Source organism: Cyanistes caeruleus, chromosome 9, assembly GCF_971803275.1.
Source record: "Cyanistes caeruleus chromosome 9, bCyaCae1.hap1.1, whole genome shotgun sequence".
NCBI lineage: Eukaryota > Metazoa > Chordata > Aves > Passeriformes > Paridae > Cyanistes > Cyanistes caeruleus.
This window is the reverse complement of record NC_141709.1, coordinates 18,011,971-18,032,811: the sequence shown is the minus strand read 5'-3', so window position 1 is coordinate 18,032,811 and position 20,841 is coordinate 18,011,971. Positions and strand designations below refer to the sequence as shown.

Sequence of the window (20,841 nt, the reverse complement as noted above, 5' to 3'; positions counted from 1 at the left end):
CTCTTTGTGATTTTACTCTAATCTGAGAAGTTGCTGAAAATTTATATTTTGATGAGAAGTGAAAGTAAAATACTCTGACTTGGAATTACAATGTCCAGAAAGTCAATTATAAAATACCAGAACTTTTGAAAGTGAGTATATATTGTCATTAGTAATTTTAGGGGTTTGGTTTTGATTGTTTCTTTTAAGTATGTCTTTTCTTTTGGTTCCCTTTAAATACTAACACGCGTATAGAACTCAGTCTAAACTGTAATAGAAAATCACTGGCAACAAAGTAAATTATTTTGATGGTAGTTATTAGTAACATTGATTCTCTTCAGGAAAGCATAGAAATAGCAATTACATTTGTTGAGCTGATTCTAGTGATGTGGAAAATATGGAATAGCAATATTAACAAGCAAAGGTCTAATTAATTAATTAATTAACCAAATTTAAACTGCAAATCTATAGTTTGGTTTAATTATTTTTTCCTCCTGTAAAGAGCAATGCGCCAGAATCCCTATGGACACACTGAGTATACCTGCCTTTTCAACTCTTTAGCCTCCTCTTAACAGACTGAAAATCCCTGCTATGTCACCACTTTCCAATCCCATGTACACCATTCCAACCAACAGCACAGCTGTACTTGGCTATCACTAAACCACCACTGTTGCCTCCCACCTTTCTGCTGACAACCCCTGCAATAAGAGATCTGTCACACATCATTGTGTACACACAGCACACAAGTGATTCCTACTGACTCTCAGGAGATCTGCACCTCTCCTCTAACAGAACAAAGGTTTCATTCTAGCCCTGACAGAGAAACTGGGGCTCCTCCAGTTACAAACCACAGTGACAGCACTAAGAATACATTTACTGTTAATGACAGCAGATAGTTTCACTGAGCATCACCAGCTCCAGCAAACACAGGAAAATCTGTGTGAGCATTTGGTTTAACCTCCCTTCTTTAGGGATGTGACTTTGCTTTAACACAATATTCTGGAAAGACTCAAGAGAACAAGTCTCATTAAACCTTTAATCTTTGGGTTTTTTGGACAGTGTCCTCAAGACTTTCTTAAATAAGTATTTCTTTAAAAACCTGGTTGTTATTATTTTAACAGGTACATCTGCAGGCCTGAAGCAGAATCTGCCTACAAGAAGGATGCTCTGCACTCCAGTTACAAAGTATCCTTCCCTTTGCTACTCTTCACTGCTGTGGAAAAGAAATTGTGGTGGGCTGTTTGTAGCAGTAACAAGGGCAGCCAGACACACCACAGCACCTCTCCTATGATCTTAGCTGGGTCACAGTGGTAAATCCAGCTACACATGAGACAGGACTTTTGCCCCCACCCTTTCATCTCTGCTGCTGCCCCCTCACTGCTGGAGCCCTCCTGCTCTCAAAGCTGCTCCAGCCCAGAGCTTCCCGGCCAAGCAGCACACACAGAGCGTGAGCCCAGACTGATCCTGAGTCCCAGCACTTCCCAGACCTAGGAGAGCTCTCCAAATCCACACAGCTAACCAGCCCAGGCTGGAAGTCCCCAGTGAACAGAACTCTTTGCTCAACCCAGCTCAGCCAGTTTTTCAACTCTACAAAAAGAACTGGTTTCCTTGTTATTCTCAACATTTTTTGGATGCTGAAATCCAAGTTACCTTTAAAGAGTACAAAAGGTAACCTACATTGACTGCAATGCCAAACCATCAAGAGCACCATGAGGATGCTCAAGCTATTTCAAATTATTATTGATGTGTGATCAAAAATAGACTTAATCGATTTTTAAAATGTGCTTTTTCTCTGGAGGGGGATCAATAAAGAACCTGCCAATTTATCCAAGATTTTGAACACAAATCCCACTTCTAGCTCACTCCTGGGACACCAGCCCCTTCCACTGAAGATGGCTAGGTCTGGAGATAAACAGGCAGAGGCACATCTTCCTTACCCTGCACAGGACACATGGAACTGAGCAGGCATCTCCCAGCTCCAAAGCAGGCACACTCATTCAGGCTCCCAGTCCCATTAACCACTCCCAGCTTGCCAATGAACCCAGAGCACAGGAACCATTCATTGGCATCTGCCTGCCTGAGATTATGCAAATACCTCCTAAAGAAATGTGTGAGTTTTGAGTTTGAACATATTGATCTTTAAAAAGATGAGGGGGCACAAAACTTAATTATCAAAGACTTTGTACTCTTTCATTAAGAAAACTGAACTACCAGCAATTCTCAGCCACCTGATGAGCCAGTCAGGCAAGACACAGATCTGTCTGCTACATCCTCTGAGCTATTGCAAAGACAATAAATGTTTATATTGATAGTAAACACAGATGCATGATATGTAGCATATACATATATATACATACATATATATATATATATATTCCAACTGAAATATATAAAATTCAGTATATCTACTTTATGTCTAGTATCTTTCATTAGCTGATGATTACAAGGCTTTATTTCCAAGAGAACTACAATACTGTGTTTAGTTTTCCAAATTACTCAAAGGAATACTGCAATGAGGCTGCATATAAAATATTTTAAGTAAGGCCAGCTACAGGTAGACTGCAACATTCCACACTAAATACAAATGTATAAACCTCTTTTCCTGGGAATACTCAGGTCATCGTACAGAAGGCCTAATTATGTTAGCAGTCTGTGTATTTACATTTGCCAGACAAAATCTGTTTTTCTTAAAAAAATCTATTTAGATTTCTTCTAAAAAGGTATTTCACTGTAGTCGTTGAATTTGCTTACTAACTTTTTCCTGCATTTCCCCAAGGAACATTTGTATCAAAGAATTATATCTTGCTCTCTTGATTACTTAAAAGATTATAGATCTCTTGAAACACTGTCTCAACTATTTTTCTTACCATATGACAAAGTAAAAATAACTGCAAGCCTTACAGAAACACTGCTGTATGTATCATTTGTTTTCAACAATTTCTTCTCTTCATGAAAAGAGAAAGAAACAGGAACTTCCAGAATACAGGAAGTAATCTCCATATTACTCTACATATAAAAAGAAGTCTGACATAATTGGGTCTGAAATTGTATATGTGGTTTTCTAGCTAGTTTTATAGCATTCCATATACCCAGTCTCTTTCCTGCTTCAAAGCTAATACCATTCTAATATCTGTAGAACAAATTAAACCAACTCAGTCAATGACACATGTAGGAGGTGAGTCAGCCTGCTGTAATGCTCCCTGACAAGCTAAAATCCAAATTCAGGGCTCAAACATAGCTTCACTATAAACTTCATTTGGGTCTTTTATACGAAAAATTCATGTAACTGATTTCTGCCAAAGCATGAGTGAGAAGTCTTCACTTACCCTCATACTCCTGCTTTTTCTTGTAAAATCTGACAGTAGTCAGGAATATCATGGCTACCATTCCCTAGCTTCTGTTTCACTTGATACACACTAGCTCTCCAAGTCCTTCTGAGACAAAAAAATAAAGCAGTCTAACATTTTAGATTGTATAAAATTTAGGCTTTCAAAGCTTTGTGTAGCATCATTTTTTAAAACTCATCATCTGACTAACATGTCATGGGGTTTTGATGGTCCCAGAGAAACTTGAAGTGGCCAGTTCACATGTACAGCAAATATAAGAAGTGTTTTAAAGAGGAACTTCATTAGCAATATTGCAGCAACCCACTAAAGGTTGAAACCATCACTCAAAGTCATATGAGTAACATTTCCATCACTCACCAAATTGTACTAAATTTCATTTCTTTCCAAGAACAATTCCAGGTTTTTAATTACCTCTGCAGTCCAGTATGGTTTACAGTCTGTCAGGCACTGTCCCAGTGTGCTGAGAAGACAAACCACATTGCTTTTGCTGACACAATCTTCTGCTCATCTAGAGATGGTCCTTCATCAGAAAAAGTTTCACGTCTTACACAGGAATGTAACAACCTTCAAGAAACTGAGGCCTTCTTTCAAAGGAAAAGAATTAGATACAGTGCTTTTGTGCAAAAGATGGCTGAGAGCTCCTCAGAGCTGCAAGAGAAAATACTGATGGACTACACTAAAACCTTTAACAGAAAACTTCCTTTGTTCTCTTAGACCTCAGTCTGGAAAATTTCTTTGTATTTGATGTTCAGCATGTCAATGGCACACACATATACTTGAAGGACCATCCCCTTGGCTAACAAAACAGAGGGAACAATCAGATTAATCAGCTAAAATAAAATCAACCATGTCAAGTATTTTTATGCAATAGATTGGAAGATTTAAGAGTTTTGTCTTTTCAGTAAAATGCAACTCAATTATTTAAGTTCAAGTATTATTGGGAACTTATGAAAGAGTAACACACTCTGAAGCAGACATGTTTATAATTTTAACTCCTTTCAATAGATTTTACTTTCCTACTCATTCCCCAAAGCCTAGCTTCCTCCTGAAAAGGGGACAGGTCTAGCATCTACACTACATTAGGACAAAAACAAACAAAAGCACACAGATGCAGATACATTTACTAAAAGCTTTAGGTCCATATCTTAGAAATAAGAAAAAATTGAGTCCTATTTTTAAACATTCACTGATCCTCAATCAAAATCAATCTTTTTAACACAACTCTTCCTTTAAAAAGGATACAAAATTTACAGGCAGTTAAATTGGTAAGTTTAAAAGGCTTTAGTACCTGACACATGAAAACATACCATTCCATGCAACTTTGTTTACATACTAGCAGCTCAAGAATTTTTTAGGTCTAATTCTCCTTTTTACAGAGACCAGATTAATTTATGTCACAATGTGCAGGTTAGAACCAAAATGCTCATCTCTCATTTACTAAGCTGTTCCTAAAGGTGTATGAAATGAGACTTATGGGGAAACCAAAGGACACAAGCATGTCCCTTATGCTATATGATAACACTTAAAACTTTATCAATTACTTCCTAGAAGTAAAAAAAAAATACATGACAAATGTTGGTGAGACCCTCACCTTCAGGATATTCCTCTCCTACAAATGATCAGCTAAAAGGCCAACTTTCTATCAGTTACACTCACAAGTGAAACAGCTTGTAAATGACTGACTGGTAACCAGCCTTTCTTGTGGAGAACTACAACTCATTGCAACCTGCAGCTGCTTACAGAGAAGAAATAAAGGTAAAAATTTCAGCAGTGAGAAACATAACTAATTAGTAATTTCCACATAGGAAAGGTGTCCGAGCTACCCAGTAAATAGAGCAGATATAAACACAGTTCTAAACATCAATAGTCAATTATTTTAAAACAATCCATGCCAACATCTGTGGTCCTGCAGAAATATTCCATTTTGCCCACTAATTTACTTACCATAGCCATGACTTGCCTTCACAAGCACAGCAAAACTGGAAGCAGTGTATTTTTGTGCTGCAGAAGGGTCTTGCTCCATGCTAGTCAAGTCTGTAATAGTGCTCCAGAAGCCTTCTCTGAGCACATCACAGAGAAATCTAATTGTCCTTAGATATTTAATAAAGAAAAGGGAAATGGCTCTTCAGAGAAATGATGTATCTGCTCATCATCAAATGAAGGCAGTTATGTTCTGATTAGTTGGCCACTGACTTCTGCACTTTTATTTAGAAATAAGGGCCTGTTTCAAAACAGCCTGCTAGGGGAAGAATGCAAAGGAGATCAATGAAACACAGATGCTTTTTTTTGTGAGTGTGACACCAAAAAGTTCATGTAAAAATCCCAAGTCCACTTTAACATAATGTGTCTCACTATGGAATTTAAACTTGCTTTTGTAATCTTGTCTTTAGAAAGACTGATCACAATTCTTTCTCCAAAGGGCTAGGAAATACTAAGACTTCAGCCAAAGCCATAAAGTTCCACCAGTAATGCATTCTAATGGAGGAAAAAAGTTACTTTGCTCAAAGAATACTGAGTTTTAACTCTGCTGTTTCAGGCAGCACAGAAGTTGGAATTTCTTTTCACTGTGCCTGGAAGTAGTTCACTGCTTGAGCAACATATAATCAAGAAGAATGCACGGAAAGTGAGAGACATCAAACTAACTTCTCCACAATAGTTATGTCAACAGTACATGTTCAAAACTTCAGGTTTTGGCTAACTAATAATTTTTTACAACAATTTTAAGTGACATTTGATAGTTTTAGCCTTCTATAACAAAAATTAACAGCAAGCTTCTCTAACATCTTCTTAGCTATAAGTGCATGGTTAATTTATGGCAACAACAATCCACTACTGAAAGACTGACCTGTCTGCCAGCCTGATGAAAACAATGAAAAAAGATGCAGTTAATGCAGTACAAGATACTGATAAGTCAGAATTCTAAGAACATGTTATGATGTCATCAAACAGGTATTTAATGCTATGCTAAGAATCACTAAGATTTAGTCATGACAATAGGCCACAAGAAAACTGAAGAGTTTGGGAAAATCAACAGCTTACCATATGGCAGAACATATAAACACAACCTACTACCAAACTACTAAGTTTGGATTTTTCTTTATTTTTTTTTTTTTAAAGGATTGAATCATAGAAGCAAAAGCAATACTGGTCAGAAAAGGTGATAAAGTAACATAACCCATGAGAGACAGGTAAAGTTTGTTCAGGCAAAAGAATAAAATTATATTTGATGATGGCTTTTGGCTGCTTTCCAAGTTGGAAATTAGGACAAAATAGGTGTCCACAGTCATTCTATCACATCACCTTACTTCTTGTCCAGAATAAAAACCCACCTTAGTATTTTACTTCAACCCCAAATATACAACCACCTCGCTGGGACTGGGGAGGATCACTTCTACAGACAATTAGCAAACAAAGTTGACAGTCACACTGTCAACATCACCCTTGTCATCATGACTGAAAGGACATCCATTGCCTGAATTCTAGAGCAGGCTCAAGACTTCTTCCTAGGCTGTCTGCAAAACACCACTTGGTGGCTAAATTGAACAGTTTCCAGAGTTCTCAGAAGTTAGACAACATTAAGAGTAATTACAGAAAAGAGGCAATTCACTAGATCACTTCTTGCTCCTCTGAGCAGAGGTTTCTCTGCACACACATAGGACAAAAACACATCACAACTGTGTGTAAAATGAGCAGAGGCAGAGCAGGCCCAGGCACTATCCATTACCAACTACCCATTTCTTGCAACCACCACTTGCTGGAGAGGGAAAGGATGCACTGCAATGCACAGACACTTGAGCAGAGATCCCTACAATGAAAGCAAGACAGTACTCCAAATTTAAAGGAATCCAAACATTGGCAACACATGATGTTGAGTGTCACAAACACAGAAGGCACAAGGCTTGAATTCAGCATGCTACCTATAAACGTCAGTCACATATTCAAGAACTCAGGGAACACATTTAATAACTCAAAATTACATATTGCTATAATACTTACTATCTGCCTTTTCTAAAACTATTACTGTTTTAATTGGGTCTAGAAAAAAAGAATTATTTAAGAGACTATAACCAAGGCAAGTGTAGGTTGGTTTAGAAAGCAACATCCATAAACTCAGGGTTAGTTTTTATTGTTTCTTGGATCAACCAGAAAAGATTTTTTTCTTATAAACTATGCACTTGACACTTAAAATTATAGGTAAAATGTCAAATTCTGTTTCTTAAGCATTAGAATTTATTTTTTCTACAAGTTAATGAAACTTAAGAGTCAGAAAGGGTAAACAATCTTACGAATGCATACCCCTAACTCAGCTGTTTTTCCCTTTCTAAACTGTGATAGTAGAACCTTGAAATAGCAAAGTAAGCATTTCTGTTTTCCAAAATTCACTGATAAAGGATTTGTCTTCCCGTTTTTAAAACTTCTCGGATTACTATCAGTCTTACCCAGAAAATAAACCGACAGTAACTGTTTAGGCACGTAACTTTCTCTATCTCTTCTTCTGCCATCAGTCTGGAAGGGCTTTTCTCCTATAACTTCCTTTCAACTACTCCAACCACCTCCTGCTTACTTCTTCAACGGCAATTAAACAAGTGCACAGAAGACAAAGATATGAAGAGCAATTAAAAAAAAAACCAAAAAACCCAAACAAACCAGAATTACCAAAACAAAATATCCAAGCCACTAGCTGTAGCTCAAGGAGTCCTTAAGCCTCAACCTGTGGGAGTGTAGGAAGAGACATGGGAAGGAAGTAGGGCTGTTCTGTTGAAGCTTTCTTCTCCAAACATCTGTTCCGCTTAAAAGTGCTGTGGGGCTGGATGGACACTCAGTGACAATCACTATAGCTGCTGTCAGCCCACTTGAAAAAATTCAGGCAATGCTGACTCATAATACTGAGTGCTTTCCTCCTGATCATGCCCTCCTTCCACTGGCTGTCTCTATTTTCTCTCCTAATCTTTACTTGAGAAAGAACTTATATCTGTGCATTTCAAAATAAGCCTTAAATCTTTATAAGCATAAATAGAGAGCTGTACAGTTGTGATCAAAGCTGACAACTCACGCTGGGAAAGGGAAAAGAAATAAATAGGCACATTTATACAAAACATTTTAATGCTATCTACCACTAAACCAAAAAGATCCAACTGCTGTCTCCTTTAGGCACCTGAAGCAACGTGAATTGGAAAAAAAAAAAAATTGAATTTTTTGCAACTACTTTTGGAGATAAGTAAAACACATTCAATATTATGTCCTTCTGTGTTTCAGTGTCTCCTTTCTACGTTTTTCGTATGTGAAATTTGAAACAGAAAGAGCTATCCTAGACTGATGTGGAATGCAATGTTTTGATACAGACAGCGTTAATGGCAGCTCACGCTGGAAACTGAAAATCGTATAAACCAACTTCTCCTTTGCTACAAAATTGCTTTATCAATGCTGACGATTAGCAGGTGTTACATGGAATCACAGCCATAACTGAATAACTAAACCTGGAATATATAACAAGTAGCCAGAACATTATTATCGACTGTTTACCCTCATTATATAATCCCGTTCAGGCTGATGCAGCAGGAGTTCTCGCACTTGAAAATTGAAAATGATCTCGCTCAAGAATGACAGACCCGCGGGTTCCCGGTTCGGCGTTACGCCGATAAGCCAAGGAGGAACTCGCCCTCTGCAGACAGACCGGCCGGAGGCTCCCCGGGCCGCGGCCCCTCCCGCGGCCGGTGCCTCAGGGCACTTCCAGAGCGCCCGCTGCCCACTCGCGTCGCGCCGGGCCGAGGCGCGGAGGGGCCGGGACACGCCGGCCCCGCGGCCCCCGAGCCGGGCAGGGCCGCGCAGCGCGGCCTCCCCTCACTCCGCCCGACGCGGACGCTCCCTGCCCGGCAGCGCCGCCCGCTCCGCCGCCCACCGCGCTAGAAGGGCCCGGGCGGGGGCGGCCGGCGGTGCCCCGACACCGTTCAGCTCGGCCCCGCCGCCGCCCGAGGGGACGGGACGGCGCGGCCGCGATCGCCGTGCCCCGCCCGGGCCCGGCCGCCCCTCGCCCCCCGCGGCGGGGCCGCGCGCCCGGCGCGCCTCACCTTGGGAGCGCTGCCCGCGGCGGGAAGCGGCGGCGCGTGCGGGCATCGGCGTCCGCGCCGCGCCGAGCCCCGCGCGCCGCTCCGCCGGCCCCGGCTCCCGGGCCACGTCCCTGCCCGCGCCGCGCGCAGGCGCACTGGGCGCGCAGCCGCCGCGAGGGGCAGCCCCGGCCCCGCGGGCCCCCCGGGCGGGGCGGGCGGCGGCTCTGCCGCGCCGAGCTGCCGCGACTCCCCCACCCGGGGCTCGGGGGTCCCGGTGCCGTACGCTGAAAGGCCGGGCGGCGAGCCGTGCCCGCGGCGTGCCGGTCGCTCGTGTGCTGGCTGCCCTCGCGGAGGTCCCCCGCTGTGTCACCGTTGCCGCCTCCGCACGGCCCCCGGCCGTGAGCCGAGCCCCCGCCCGGCCCCGGGTCGTGGCATCCCCGCCGCCCGAGCTCGCTCCTCACGGCAGCACACGAGGCGAAGCCGGTGCTCCGCGGAAAGCCGGGGTTTTGGTGTAATCAGGGTGTCTGCACAGGCATTTCCGTAACGCTGGAAGCTGCACTCAGTAACGCGCTCTCCGGGAGCACCGTCGCCTCGGGCTAGACGGGCCCGTCCCTCCACACATTTGTCAGACACGTTTCAGCCAGATGCCGATTAGGTTACACAAACAGTTGAGAGACTGTCTGCCCGGAGCAGATCCCCATCTAATAATGAGCCCATTCGCCATTGTCCTTCTACAGTGAGTAGTGACTCCTAGACAAAACCATACAGAAATTTTCATTTGGAACAATTGTAACAAAACCTTTAATAAATAATTTTTATCTAAGAAATATTTATGAAAATAATACCAACACTACCAGAATACATACAGCACTCTACAACTCTGCTTTATAGCCAAGTATACAAAGAATACACTCTTTTAAAAAAAGTATGCAGCAATAGCAGGGATAGGTTATCGCCAGGCCTTCATCCAAATTCTTTTTCATTGAATTAAGGCTGTCACTCCTGTAAGCAATAACAAAAAAAAAAATCCAAAACTATTCCTACAAGTGATCACATGGGTTAGTCCAGTCTCTGGGCTTTTCTACTACCTTGACAGGGCTTTACTACCCTGAATCCTCTGCAGGCAAACAGGGGAGAGAGTCCCTGCTTGCAGAAGATGCTGCTCAAGCATCAGTAGTACTAGACATTGATCTAAAACCCCTGCTTGATACCTTGCTCTCCAGAACACACCTAAGTAAAAATGCCTTATACAAGAGAAATTGACAAATAGCATTAATGGACAAAAAAAAAACCAAAAAAAAAAAAACGTTTATACTTTTCCCCTATCAATGTGTCATGAATAAAAGGTACTCAGGTACTTCATTAAAGCATTGAAAATACTAACTCTTACCTTAACGTGCTCAGGGTGTGTATGAACAGCAGTCACCCTTCCAACAAACATAGTCACTAAAAGCCAGAGGAAAAAAAGGCCAGGGGAGCCCTTCACACCAAATTTGTAAGAGATGCTGGGGTGGGGCAATAAACCCAGCTGGAGTCTCCCTTTTGCAGGGTGGCAATGAGCAAGCATGGGGGTGTGGTAGGTTAACAGGCTGATTTTTTCTGTGGTGAGCTATTTGAGGAGTAAAAAGCCTTGTTACAGAGAACAGAGAAATCGATTTTGTTTCCCCTTGTTTAACAAAAACACTAACAAATCTTGCTTATGATACCATTGTCTGAGAGGCATTTGTCATGGGAGTAATTGCCCAGTAGGAGCAGCAGATTTTTTTAAGACTATGGATTTATATACCACAGGGGAGAAAAGACAATGTGCTCTGATAGAGATACTTTCTGCACAAATTGAAAAGCACATAGAATTCTGAACTTTCTGAAATTCTGAAATCATTTTTCATTTAGGTTGAAAAGATATCCAAGATCATTGAGTCCAACCTTTGATCACCACCCTGTCAATTAAGCCAAGGCACTAAGTGCCACGTCCAGTCATTTCTTTAACTCCTCCAGGGATTGTGACTATGCCACCTCCCTGGGCAGCCACCTAAGCCAAAGCTTAACCACCTTTTCAGTGAAAAAAATATTTCTGATATTCAACCTGAACCTCCCCTGGCACAGCTCCAGGCTATGCTCTCTTGTCACTCGTTTCCAGGGAGGAGACACCAATCTCCATCTTGCTACAACATCCTTTCAATGAAATTACTTCCAAAGTTAGCAGGTTCCTGCCAAGTAGGAACCACGCTAGTACTTGCCTGATGTAAATATTCTTTTTCTTTCATATTCTTGGTTATTTATATAAAATTAATATATTTTTTAAATAATGGCTTATGTATAACTACCAAAGTGGATTGTTGGTAATTTTTTAGTGATAATGAGCATAACCACACAAATGCATCATTCAGGAATGAAGATTCACTATTATCTGACAATGTCGAGAAACCTGATGCCACTTGACCTGTTTGATCTAGTGTATGTATATATATATGCAAGTCTATATTCTTGCTGTAATTTATTAAATATCAATAACCCCAAGCAGCTATAATTTATTTTAAGTATAGTATTCAATTGAGATTTTTGTTGGTTTGATGTTTTTAATTACTTGCTGCTTGAATGGTTGTGAAAATTTCTCCTAGAAAATGATGGGAATTAGAATCCTACTAATATATACATAATTGGCAACTTTTTAAAGGACCAAATCTATAGATTTTTTTTTTTCTGCTTAAGAACCCCTTCTCTGAGATATATCCTTGGCTAATAACTACCCAGGCATTTAACATAAGGAGACTTGGAATCCATCCTGCATTATGTGTAGACATTAGATGATAGCAGTGTTATTTTTTTCCTCAGAACTGTGTTTCTCTGATATCACAGAATCAATTAAGTTGGAAAAGACCTCTGAGATCATTGGGTCAGAGCTTTGACCGAACACCACCTTGTCAACTAAACCATGGCACTGAGTGCCACGTCCAATCTTAAACCCCTCCAGGGACGGTGACTCCCCCACCTCCCGGGGCCGCCCATTCCAACATCCAGTCTCTCTTGTGAAGAAAATCCTCCCAATGTCCATCCTAAACCTCCCCTAGTGGAGCTTTAGACTACGTCCTCTTGTCCTACTGCTGGTTGCCTGGGAGAAGACGCCGACCCCCATGTTGCTAAAACTCCTCTCAGGCAGTCGTAGAGAGTGATAAGGTCTTCCCTGAGCCTCCTCCTCTCCAGGCTGAACTTCAGCTCCCTCAGCCGCTGCTCACAGGACCCATTCATTCTCCAGACTCGTTCCCAGCTCCGTTTCCCTTCTCCGGACTCGCTCCAGCACCTCAGTGTCTCTCCCGAAGGCACGGCCCTGGCGGGAGGCAGCGCTGGGGGTCGGACTCCGGGGGCTCCGGGGGCAGCGCGGGGAGCGTTCCCGGCGGGAGCCGCCCGTGCCCGGCGGCGCTGCCCGGACCGGCTGCGGTGGGTCCGCCGGACCGGCAGGGGGCAGCACGGCGCGCGCGCGGCCCCGCCCCGCCGGGCAGGGCAGGAGCTGCGGCTGCGCGGCGCGCGCGGCCTTTTCCCGTTTGCTGCGGAGAGCAGTCGTTGTGCGGAGCGGGCCCCGGCCTGAGGGACCGGACAGTGCCTGGCACGATGGTCGGTACCGGTACCGGGGGGCCCGGGGGCATCGCGTCCGTTGTTCCGCGCCAGCCGTGCCGCTCTGTCCGTACGGATGGAGCCCGATTGCCGCGGGTTCGGGGCGGCCGCCCGGCGCCGGCGTGGCAATGGCTGCCGTTCTGCCGGGGCTGCGCCGCGGGCGGCTCGAGGGGCTCCGGCCCGGCCCCGTTACCGGCTGCGCTGCCGCCACGGGCCGCGTCCCGCCGACGGCGGCCGGGTCGGGACCGAGCCGTGGGCCCGGGACTGATACAGCCCCCTGTGCCCTGCAGCAGCCGCGCCGGGCCCCGGGGTGCGGGTGTCGGACTGGCTGAGGGCGGGGGGCTGCAGGGGAAGGGGCTCCGTGGCAGAACGTGCCAGAAGAGTCGCTGGCTGTGCGGGAGTGACAGGAAATGAGCACGGTCACTGCTCCGGTCCGTGCGGACGGGCAGTCAGTTAAAAGATACTTCGGTAAAAGACACACGTTGGTTTTCTCTTGAAGCATTAGTTCCTGTCGGAGGAGTAGAATTTATGGGGTTTGATGTGCCCATGTTTATTTTTTTCCATTTCATTTTATCTTTTTATCTAAAACATACTATTTTTATCTAAACATGCAAGAAAATCTGTTTAATTCCTGATTGTGCTATAGTTTTACTCATGGCACGTTTAGTTAGAATGGTCTTGGTTTACAGGGTTATATGTTAATAACACGTAGTTTATGTTTCTTATCCAAGGGGTTTGTGAAAGTTGTCAAGAATAAGGCATACTTCAAGAGATACCAAGTGAAATTCAGGAGAAGGAGAGGTATTACTAAATTCCCTGTAACACACAATTAAACGCCCTTGGTGAATATTCCAACTTTATTCACGCGTTTTGCACACTGCAACTGTTGTTTTTCAGAGGGAAAAACTGATTACTATGCTCGCAAACGTTTGGTAATTCAAGATAAAAACAAGTACAACACTCCTAAATACAGGATGATTGTGCGCGTTACCAACAGAGACATCATCTGCCAGGTAAGGCCTGCGGTGTTTGCTGCTTACCTGCCTGCCTTGCCAGGGTGAAGTCAGCACAGAGAGGGAGGCTTGGAGCACCTGGGGTTTCTTAGGCCGGATGTGCAGAGTGTTTGTACTGGAAAACAGCTCCTTAGAGGAGGACAGTCTTCAGTATTATTGCAACTTCAGTAGTAAACTGTACTCATTCTAGTAACCAAGTTTTACAAGTGTTAGCACTTCTGCTGTGAGGTTATTTTCAGTGTAAGATTGTAATGCTTTAATGATGCTGGGATAAGTAGAACATTTTTGGGAGAAGGAAGATGTCTCTGAGTTTGTTATGTTTTGCTATATTTAAAGGGCTTCAAAAAGAGGCCTCTTTTGCTTGGCTGAAGACATCCAGTTTGACAGTGTGACCTGTCAACCTGCATTGACTTGTCCTGTATCTAAATGTGACTTCTCTTTTGAGAGTTCTATTTCTGTGATGTTGGGTGGCTCACATGAAGCACTGAGGCCTTATGATGGCTTTCCTGTGAGATTAAAGCAGTCTGGTAAACAAGAACAGTAGGCATTTCTTCATGGTTGTGGTTGTGTGTGGCATCATATGCAGTTCTTCACCTGTGGCTCCCTTGTTTAATTTTTTAGAATGATTTGACTAATTCTGAAGTTAAAAACTTAGGAATACTTGTTGTATGATAAATAGATGTTGCACTCTAAGAAGAAGAAGCAGCTAAATTTAACTTGTTTTTCATAGAGTAGCTATCTGTTGAGAAAAGTCAGTTCAGTCATTAATGAGATTATTTTATCTTTGAAACTCAAAATGAAAATCAGTGGTGGCAGTATCTGACTGATAGTCAGTACTGATAGTGCCTTTCCAGTATGTCAGAATCCTGCAAAAATGGGACAACATTTGGATGTAGAGAGGAAGTGTAAGAGAAAAAAGGAGAAGGTCCTATACATGAAAGGAACAGCAGAAACCTATCTGATAGTCCTGCTGTCCCTCAGGAGACCCTGGATTGATGATGGTCTCAGACCACAATTAATAAAATCATTCCATAAGGTTACTAACCGTGTTACCACAAAGTGTAACATACTTCTTATATTTTTTGAGATGTATCAGAGAGTGGGACAGAATTCATTGCCATTCATAATGGTTCTTTAAAAGGTTGCTTTTGTAGGCAGTTTCTGGCCTCTTGATCTATGTGGGAAGGTAATTTACAGTTGCTGCTGACAAACATTTTAGCTGGCCTAATACAGATTTGATTTACTTGAGGAGTTTTTACTCCTTTTGCAAAAACAAACAAGCCACAAGCGGGGGGGGGAAAGAAACAAGCAATCTCCCAGCAAACCAAAGCAGCAGCACTCCTTGAGCTTCACAGAGGTTTGTTGTAAGATTGCCCATTGGTCTACAGTCTGTACCCTCCCCTGGAGGTTGGGCCATACTTAACTCCTTGCACAGCAATGCTCAGGGCTCTCTTGGACCTGATCCCTTCCAGCGTGGATCCCTCGTTTCCCTGACCTAATAAAACCATTGCTAGGAACCTCAGTCCAGGAGAGACTCCTCTACTTTCTTGTCTCCACTCCTGATGCTGTGCCCCACAGAGCTTGGGGTGGCCCAAGACTCTGGAGGTTTCACTGAGGGAAAAGCCTGCTCCCCAGTGATTCCCCACTCCTGGCGTTCACCTGCGCCAGAGTGCGAAGACCACCGTAGAGCCAGCCGGAGCTCTGGTGCAGTGCAGCGTCAGCAGTTGGCAGTCTTTTGCACACTCAGACCCAGTATTCCTGTTGGCCTGAGTAGGGGTCAGAGGAGCAACGCATGGAGCCCCAGTGGTGGAACACTAAGGTTTGTTTGTTGCCAGATTGCCTATGCCAGAATCGAGGGGGACGTGATTGTCTGTGCTGCCTACGCCCACGAGCTGCCCAAGTACGGCGTCAAGGTGGGCCTGACCAACTACGCCGCCGCCTACTGCACCGGCCTGCTCCTGGCGCGCAGGGTACGTACGGGCACAGCTGGGGCTCTGCTCTGCTTCTCTGGCTCCTGCAGCCAAGGGAGAGACTTCCTTCAGTGCTGTCAGCCCACCGGAGTCTTGGGGGTTCTCAAAATCATAACTTTTGCTCTTTAATAGATTTGATATGTCTTGTGACTGTCAAGTCACAGTGAGAGCTATGATAGCATGCAGTCTCAGCTCCAGCAGCCCACTTTTGTCTCAGCCCTTAAGCTTGGGGGAGGGAAGGAGGGTAAAAATGTGAGAAATGCACCTTGTAGAGTTGAAAAACATGTAAACAGCAGCCATCCATTTTCCACAGGTGTTCTTGAAAAAGTCTCTAGGACAGTGGTGTACCTGTAGGAACAGAAGATTGGAATTTAACAGATACAGTTACAGTGGTGGTTGTATAAAAACCTTTGTTATTAGTATTGGGTCCATACTTTTTGTAAAGAAATTTGTTAAAAACATGGCTCTGCTGCAAATTGACATTTTAAAGTATTGGTAATTCTACATTATTATCAATAAATGGAGGGAATTTCAAAAGTGCATTTTCTTTCCCCACAGCTTCTGAATAAATTTGGCCTTGATAAGATCTATGAAGGCCAAGTTGAAGTCACTGGTGATGAATACAATGTGGAAAGTGTGGATGGCAAGCCTGGTGCTTTTACATGCTACCTAGATGCAGGTCTCGCCAGAACTACCACTGGGAACAAAGTCTTTGGTGCTCTGAAGGGTGCAGTGGATGGGGGGCTGTCTATCCCTCATAGGTAATGTGTGTTATGATGAATTTCTTCAGGGTTAGCCTGAGATGCTTCTGTATGTGACAGTCTACTTACACTAATCAATTTATGCTGAAATAATTTTGTACTGACATGGCAATGGTTACGTAATTAGGTTCTGGGTTTGGAGGTTTTTTGTTGGTTGGCTTTTAATCTACAGATGCAGTTCTGATAGTGCTGCTGGGAATCTTAAAACTGTCAAGAGACATTATGAAACTTGTAGAAACTAAAGAGCTATCTTGTTGCTTTTATTAAAAATCAAGTGAATGTCCTTATCAGATCTTCAAAGGGTATTTGCTTGGTTTAAGTCTTCACCAAATTGTGTGTAGATGTTAATTTCAGTGTGAAAAAGCTACATACCACATAAAAACCCACTGGTACTTGCTGCAGTTGTCAGTACAACAGTAAGTCTAAGCAGTCCACCTTCATTTAGAATTTCCATGTGGATATTTTGACTGTTACCTAACACTGATATTACCAGCTGGGTGCTGCTTTCTGCTAGCAGCACTGGAGGAAAGAAAATATTGAGATCTTTTTTGTGCTTTCCTACCCTCTCCTATGCTGTCCTATTCTTGGCTAATTGTCCAGTTTTTCTGACTTGGCTGCTACATGATGATACTTGCAGTGACTGAACACACTGTAGTTGGTCCATGGTGTGTATTTGATGTACTGCAGTGTTTCAAGACGGGACTGATGGCAGCTGAGATCAACTTAAAACTTATTTTTTATTAGAGGGTTCTATCCCTCAGTTATCTGTATGGTATCTGATGTATCAGTCATTTCAGTGTGCATCTCAGCCTCTGAATTAGAGCCTTAATGTGACTGTACCTGCTGTTTGACAGCACCAAACGTTTCCCTGGCTACGACTCAGAAAGCAAAGAGTTCAATGCTGAGGTTCACCGCAAGCACATCATGGGCCAGAACGTGGCTGATTATATGCGGTACCTGATGGAGGAGGATGAAGATGCTTACAAGAAACAGTTCTCCCAGTACATAAAGAACAATGTAACACCTGATGGGGTAAGATTTATCCAGCTGGAGCTGGGGAATTTAATAGAGTTGCAGATAGGGACTTCTGTAGTAATGCAAATGAGTCTAATATATGTAAAATTATGTGACTCATGTTGTATGTTGCCCATGCAAAGAAAATATTTTTTTCCTTCATTAAGGGCTCTGTAATGCAGTGTAGAACTTCTGAAAATGAGATCTTTTTGCCTGCTGTGGAACTTAATATTTCTGCCTATAAATCCAGGTTAACAGGACCTAAATCTGTGCTGGACCACTTTCCCCCCCTCCTCAACAGAGAAACTAAATAAGAAGTTTCTGTACAATCTCTTTGCTTTTCTCTTATCCTGCCCCAGAGCCTGTCATTTTTGTAGCTGTAGTGCTTGTAACTGTGAGTGAGCATGTGGTTGTGGGACAAATCTGTGGTACTGTTCCTGTGACCCTAGAAGGGAATTCTGATATTCTAGATGAATGGAGAGAGCCCAAGGTAGCATTTAATGAAAGTCTAGACTGTAAAACACTTTATTTTAGTACTGCTTCACATTCTAGAGTTAATAAAGTACTAGAAGATGGGTGAGAATACAGAGGTGCTTCTTCTACTTTTTCCAAGTATTAAACTCCTTTCAGATGGCTTGTCCTGCTGCCTGTAATGTTCTTGCTTGGTTCTCCTAGTAAGTGATGTTGGAGCTTTAAAACACAGCTCCCTCATATCCCCTTTTTAGGCTACAGCAAACTGCATTCTCTTCATTGTAGTGAAGTCCCTTCATTGTAGTGGGGTTTTGGGGTTTTTATAAATTTAACTACTTGCTATTTTTTTTTCTAAAAAGAAAGTAATGTAAATGCCAACTTTATCTGCTTCCTAAGCAAACAGCAGTTACAGCTTGAAGTCAGATGAAGTGAGTCTAGGACTTAGGTCTGTAGATAGACAGTTGCTCTTTGTACATATAAAAAGTTTCTCACAGCTGAGACCTAGAGGTCTGAATTAACCACCAGCAAAAATATTCCTAAAATTTGTGCCATTATGGAGCCAGAGTTACCTTTGGAACAGAGCAGCATTATTGCATGCCTGGGGACAACGCAGGCACAGGGATCTTGGATTTCTGATAATCCTACAACTGCACTACTATGGTAAATTTAATTATTTTTTTCCCCCCCAAGATGGAAGAAATGTATAAAAAAGCCCATGCTGCTATACGGGATAATCCAGTCCATGAAAAGAAACCCAAGAGAGAAGTCAAGAAAAAGAGGTAAAATTCTCATTCTTTTTAACATCTGTGTGACTTCTCTGTTGGCAGCACCTTGGTTACAGTAAAACAAGTAATGCAGTTTCCCAGTTGTGTCACTAGTTACGTGTTCTGGACCAGGTTAAGATACAAGCAGTTCTGTATAACTTTGGAGTTAACTTGAGCAGTAGAAATACGAAATTCAAGACCTCTTTACTATTTAAAAAATCAAAGTGAAGAAAGTCTGTAGCTTGGATAGCTGGAATAGTGTGTATCTTCAGCTCCTAGAGTTTTCAGTGGGAAAGCTGGTTCTCTTCAGCTGAGAGATCATTGACTAGTCTGTCAGTACCAAACTATTTTGATTTTTAAGGGTGTGGGAGAAAAATCAGGACACAGCTATTGGTATTTGGCTTGATAATATCTATACTTCAGTCACAGAGAGTACAGAGTTTCCTTCTAGAGAAATTTAAACTGTCCAGACATGCTTTTTGTGGTGCCCCAACTACAGCCTTAGAGCATTATGAGGAAATAAAGCATGTTACAGAAGTGGGAATATATTCTCCAATGCACTCTTAAGCACAGTTGTGATGCACTGCTATTTCTTTGCTTTGGATCTGCTTCACACTGTGCTTCCATTGCAGATGGAACTGTCCCAAGATGTCCCTGGCCCAGAAGAAAGACCGTGTTGCTCAGAAGAAGGCCAGCTTCCTCAGGGCCCAGGAGCGCAGAACTGAGAGTTAAGACAACTTCCACAGTTTTCTGTGAAGCTTTCAAAAAAGTGGCAATAAATATATTGAGGAAGCAACTGTGTAAGACCAGCTTATTTATATAGTTCATAAAAACAGAGAATATTTTTATGATCTAGATTTTCTGTACCTGAAAGGGTTTTTTTCTCTCCTCTCAAAGTACTGTGTGAATTGAGTTTTCACAGAGAAGAGAGGTGACAGACTTCAAAGACCAAGGCTGCTGCATCAGAATTACTTCTATAAAGATGGAGAAGGAAGTCAATTTGATTAATTTTTGGCATGGTTAGTATCAAGGACTAACTATAAGAGCTTGCTGCTTCTATCTAGAGAAAGATTTAATTTTCTTTAAAGGCTGTACCTGTCTTAATAATTCTTTTAAGTAAAGCATACTTCATGTTTGGGTGGAGTCTGGCTGGAGCTTAGGGAAAAAACAAGAGCAGTCTCAGTAGGTTCTAAAGCCTCTGCCCAAAGGTAACCTTGGGCTGTCACGCTCTTACCACCTTCAAGCTTTGGCTGCTACTGTACTGTCTTGAGCTGAATATTTCACATTATTTAGTTGATAAGAGAATTCACTTTTAAGTTGCATAAACGGGGGTAGGTACTGGGGCCTGGTTAGGGAAACATTAATGAGGCTCCCTGGCAGTTGCACATCAGAGCCTTTCCCCTTGACTCCCCACACACTCACCATGTAGCCAGACCACATTCCCTTCCAGTTCACCCCTAGGCTTCCCTTAGCAGAGCCCACAACATCCCATTCCACAAGACAGTTTATTCCTGGTACAGGAACAACTAGATGGTCCCTCTGGGGGGCACCCCATGGCTTTTATACCCTCACACTGCCCCGCCCCTCTAATCACTCTGGTGCCAGTCTCCACCTCCTCAGTCTTCTCCTGTCTCCCCTCCATGTCCATCCACCTCACCAATGACCAGCTTTCATCTTCTTATCCTAAACGACAGCTCCCACCCAGAGCCCAGTCTGTGTTTCCCTCTGCAGCTTACAGGCTGAGCCACGTGGAAAAGAAGTATTCCTCACCAGCCTTGTCCTGCCCTGGTCCTTTGCCTCCTCCCTCTCAGTTTCACAGGCATTTCTGTGTGCCAAAGGGTTTTCCATTGCACTCAGAAACTG

General features: G+C 43.1%; 2 protein-coding genes, 1 long non-coding RNA gene and 1 other non-coding gene across 15 annotated transcripts in view; 3 read left to right on the top strand and 1 right to left on the bottom strand.

Annotated features, from left to right (window-relative positions):
- LOC111932799 (uncharacterized) overlaps positions 1-2,885 on the top strand; it is a 77,130-nt gene extending 74,245 nt beyond the window's left edge. For all 4 annotated transcript variants that reach the window (XR_015290431.1, XR_015290432.1, XR_002866337.2 and 1 more), the window contains one exon: positions 1,101-2,885. This is a non-coding gene — a long non-coding RNA (uncharacterized LOC111932799). The remainder of the gene's footprint in view (positions 1-1,100) is intronic.
- EVI5 (ecotropic viral integration site 5) overlaps positions 1-12,426 on the bottom strand; it is a 78,180-nt gene extending 65,754 nt beyond the window's left edge. For 3 of the 9 annotated variants that reach the window (XM_086901906.1, XM_086901907.1, XM_086901909.1), the window contains exon 1: positions 10,764-12,426. In XM_086901906.1, the coding sequence (XP_086758032.1) occupies positions 10,764-10,940 (177 nt within the window). In that variant the 5' untranslated portion in view covers positions 10,941-12,426. Of the gene's footprint in view, positions 1-8,849; positions 9,037-9,394; positions 9,510-10,763 lie in introns of those variants that run through there. The other 6 variants (XM_086901908.1, XM_086901910.1, XM_086901911.1 and 3 more) reach the window with 5 other exon arrangements.
- RPL5 (ribosomal protein L5) lies at positions 11,790-19,774 on the top strand. The gene is made up of 9 exons (XM_086841994.1): positions 11,790-11,830; positions 12,694-12,985; positions 13,717-13,786; positions 13,883-13,998; positions 15,834-15,968; positions 16,527-16,729; positions 17,584-17,761; positions 18,905-18,993; positions 19,611-19,774. The coding sequence occupies exons 1-9, from the start codon at positions 11,790-11,792 to the stop codon at positions 19,708-19,710; spliced, it is 1,224 nt and encodes a 407-aa protein (XP_086698120.1). The 3' UTR covers positions 19,711-19,774.
- On the top strand, positions 17,346-17,442 carry LOC111932867 (small nucleolar RNA SNORD21). The gene has a single exon (XR_002866401.1). It is a non-coding gene; the product is annotated as a small nucleolar RNA SNORD21 (small nucleolar RNA).
- Positions 19,775-20,841: the final 1,067 nt, after the last annotated feature.

Coding starts and splice junctions, on each gene's coding strand:
- RPL5 (XM_086841994.1), top strand. CDS start 11,790: ATGTCGAGAAACCTGATGCCACTTGACCTGTTTGATCTAGT. Junction 13,787..13,882: donor GAAATTCAGGAGAAGGAGAG/GTATTACTAAAT, acceptor GTTGTTTTTCAG/AGGGAAAAACTGATTACTAT. Junction 18,994..19,610: donor AGAGAAGTCAAGAAAAAGAG/GTAAAATTCTCA, acceptor CTTCCATTGCAG/ATGGAACTGTCCCAAGATGT.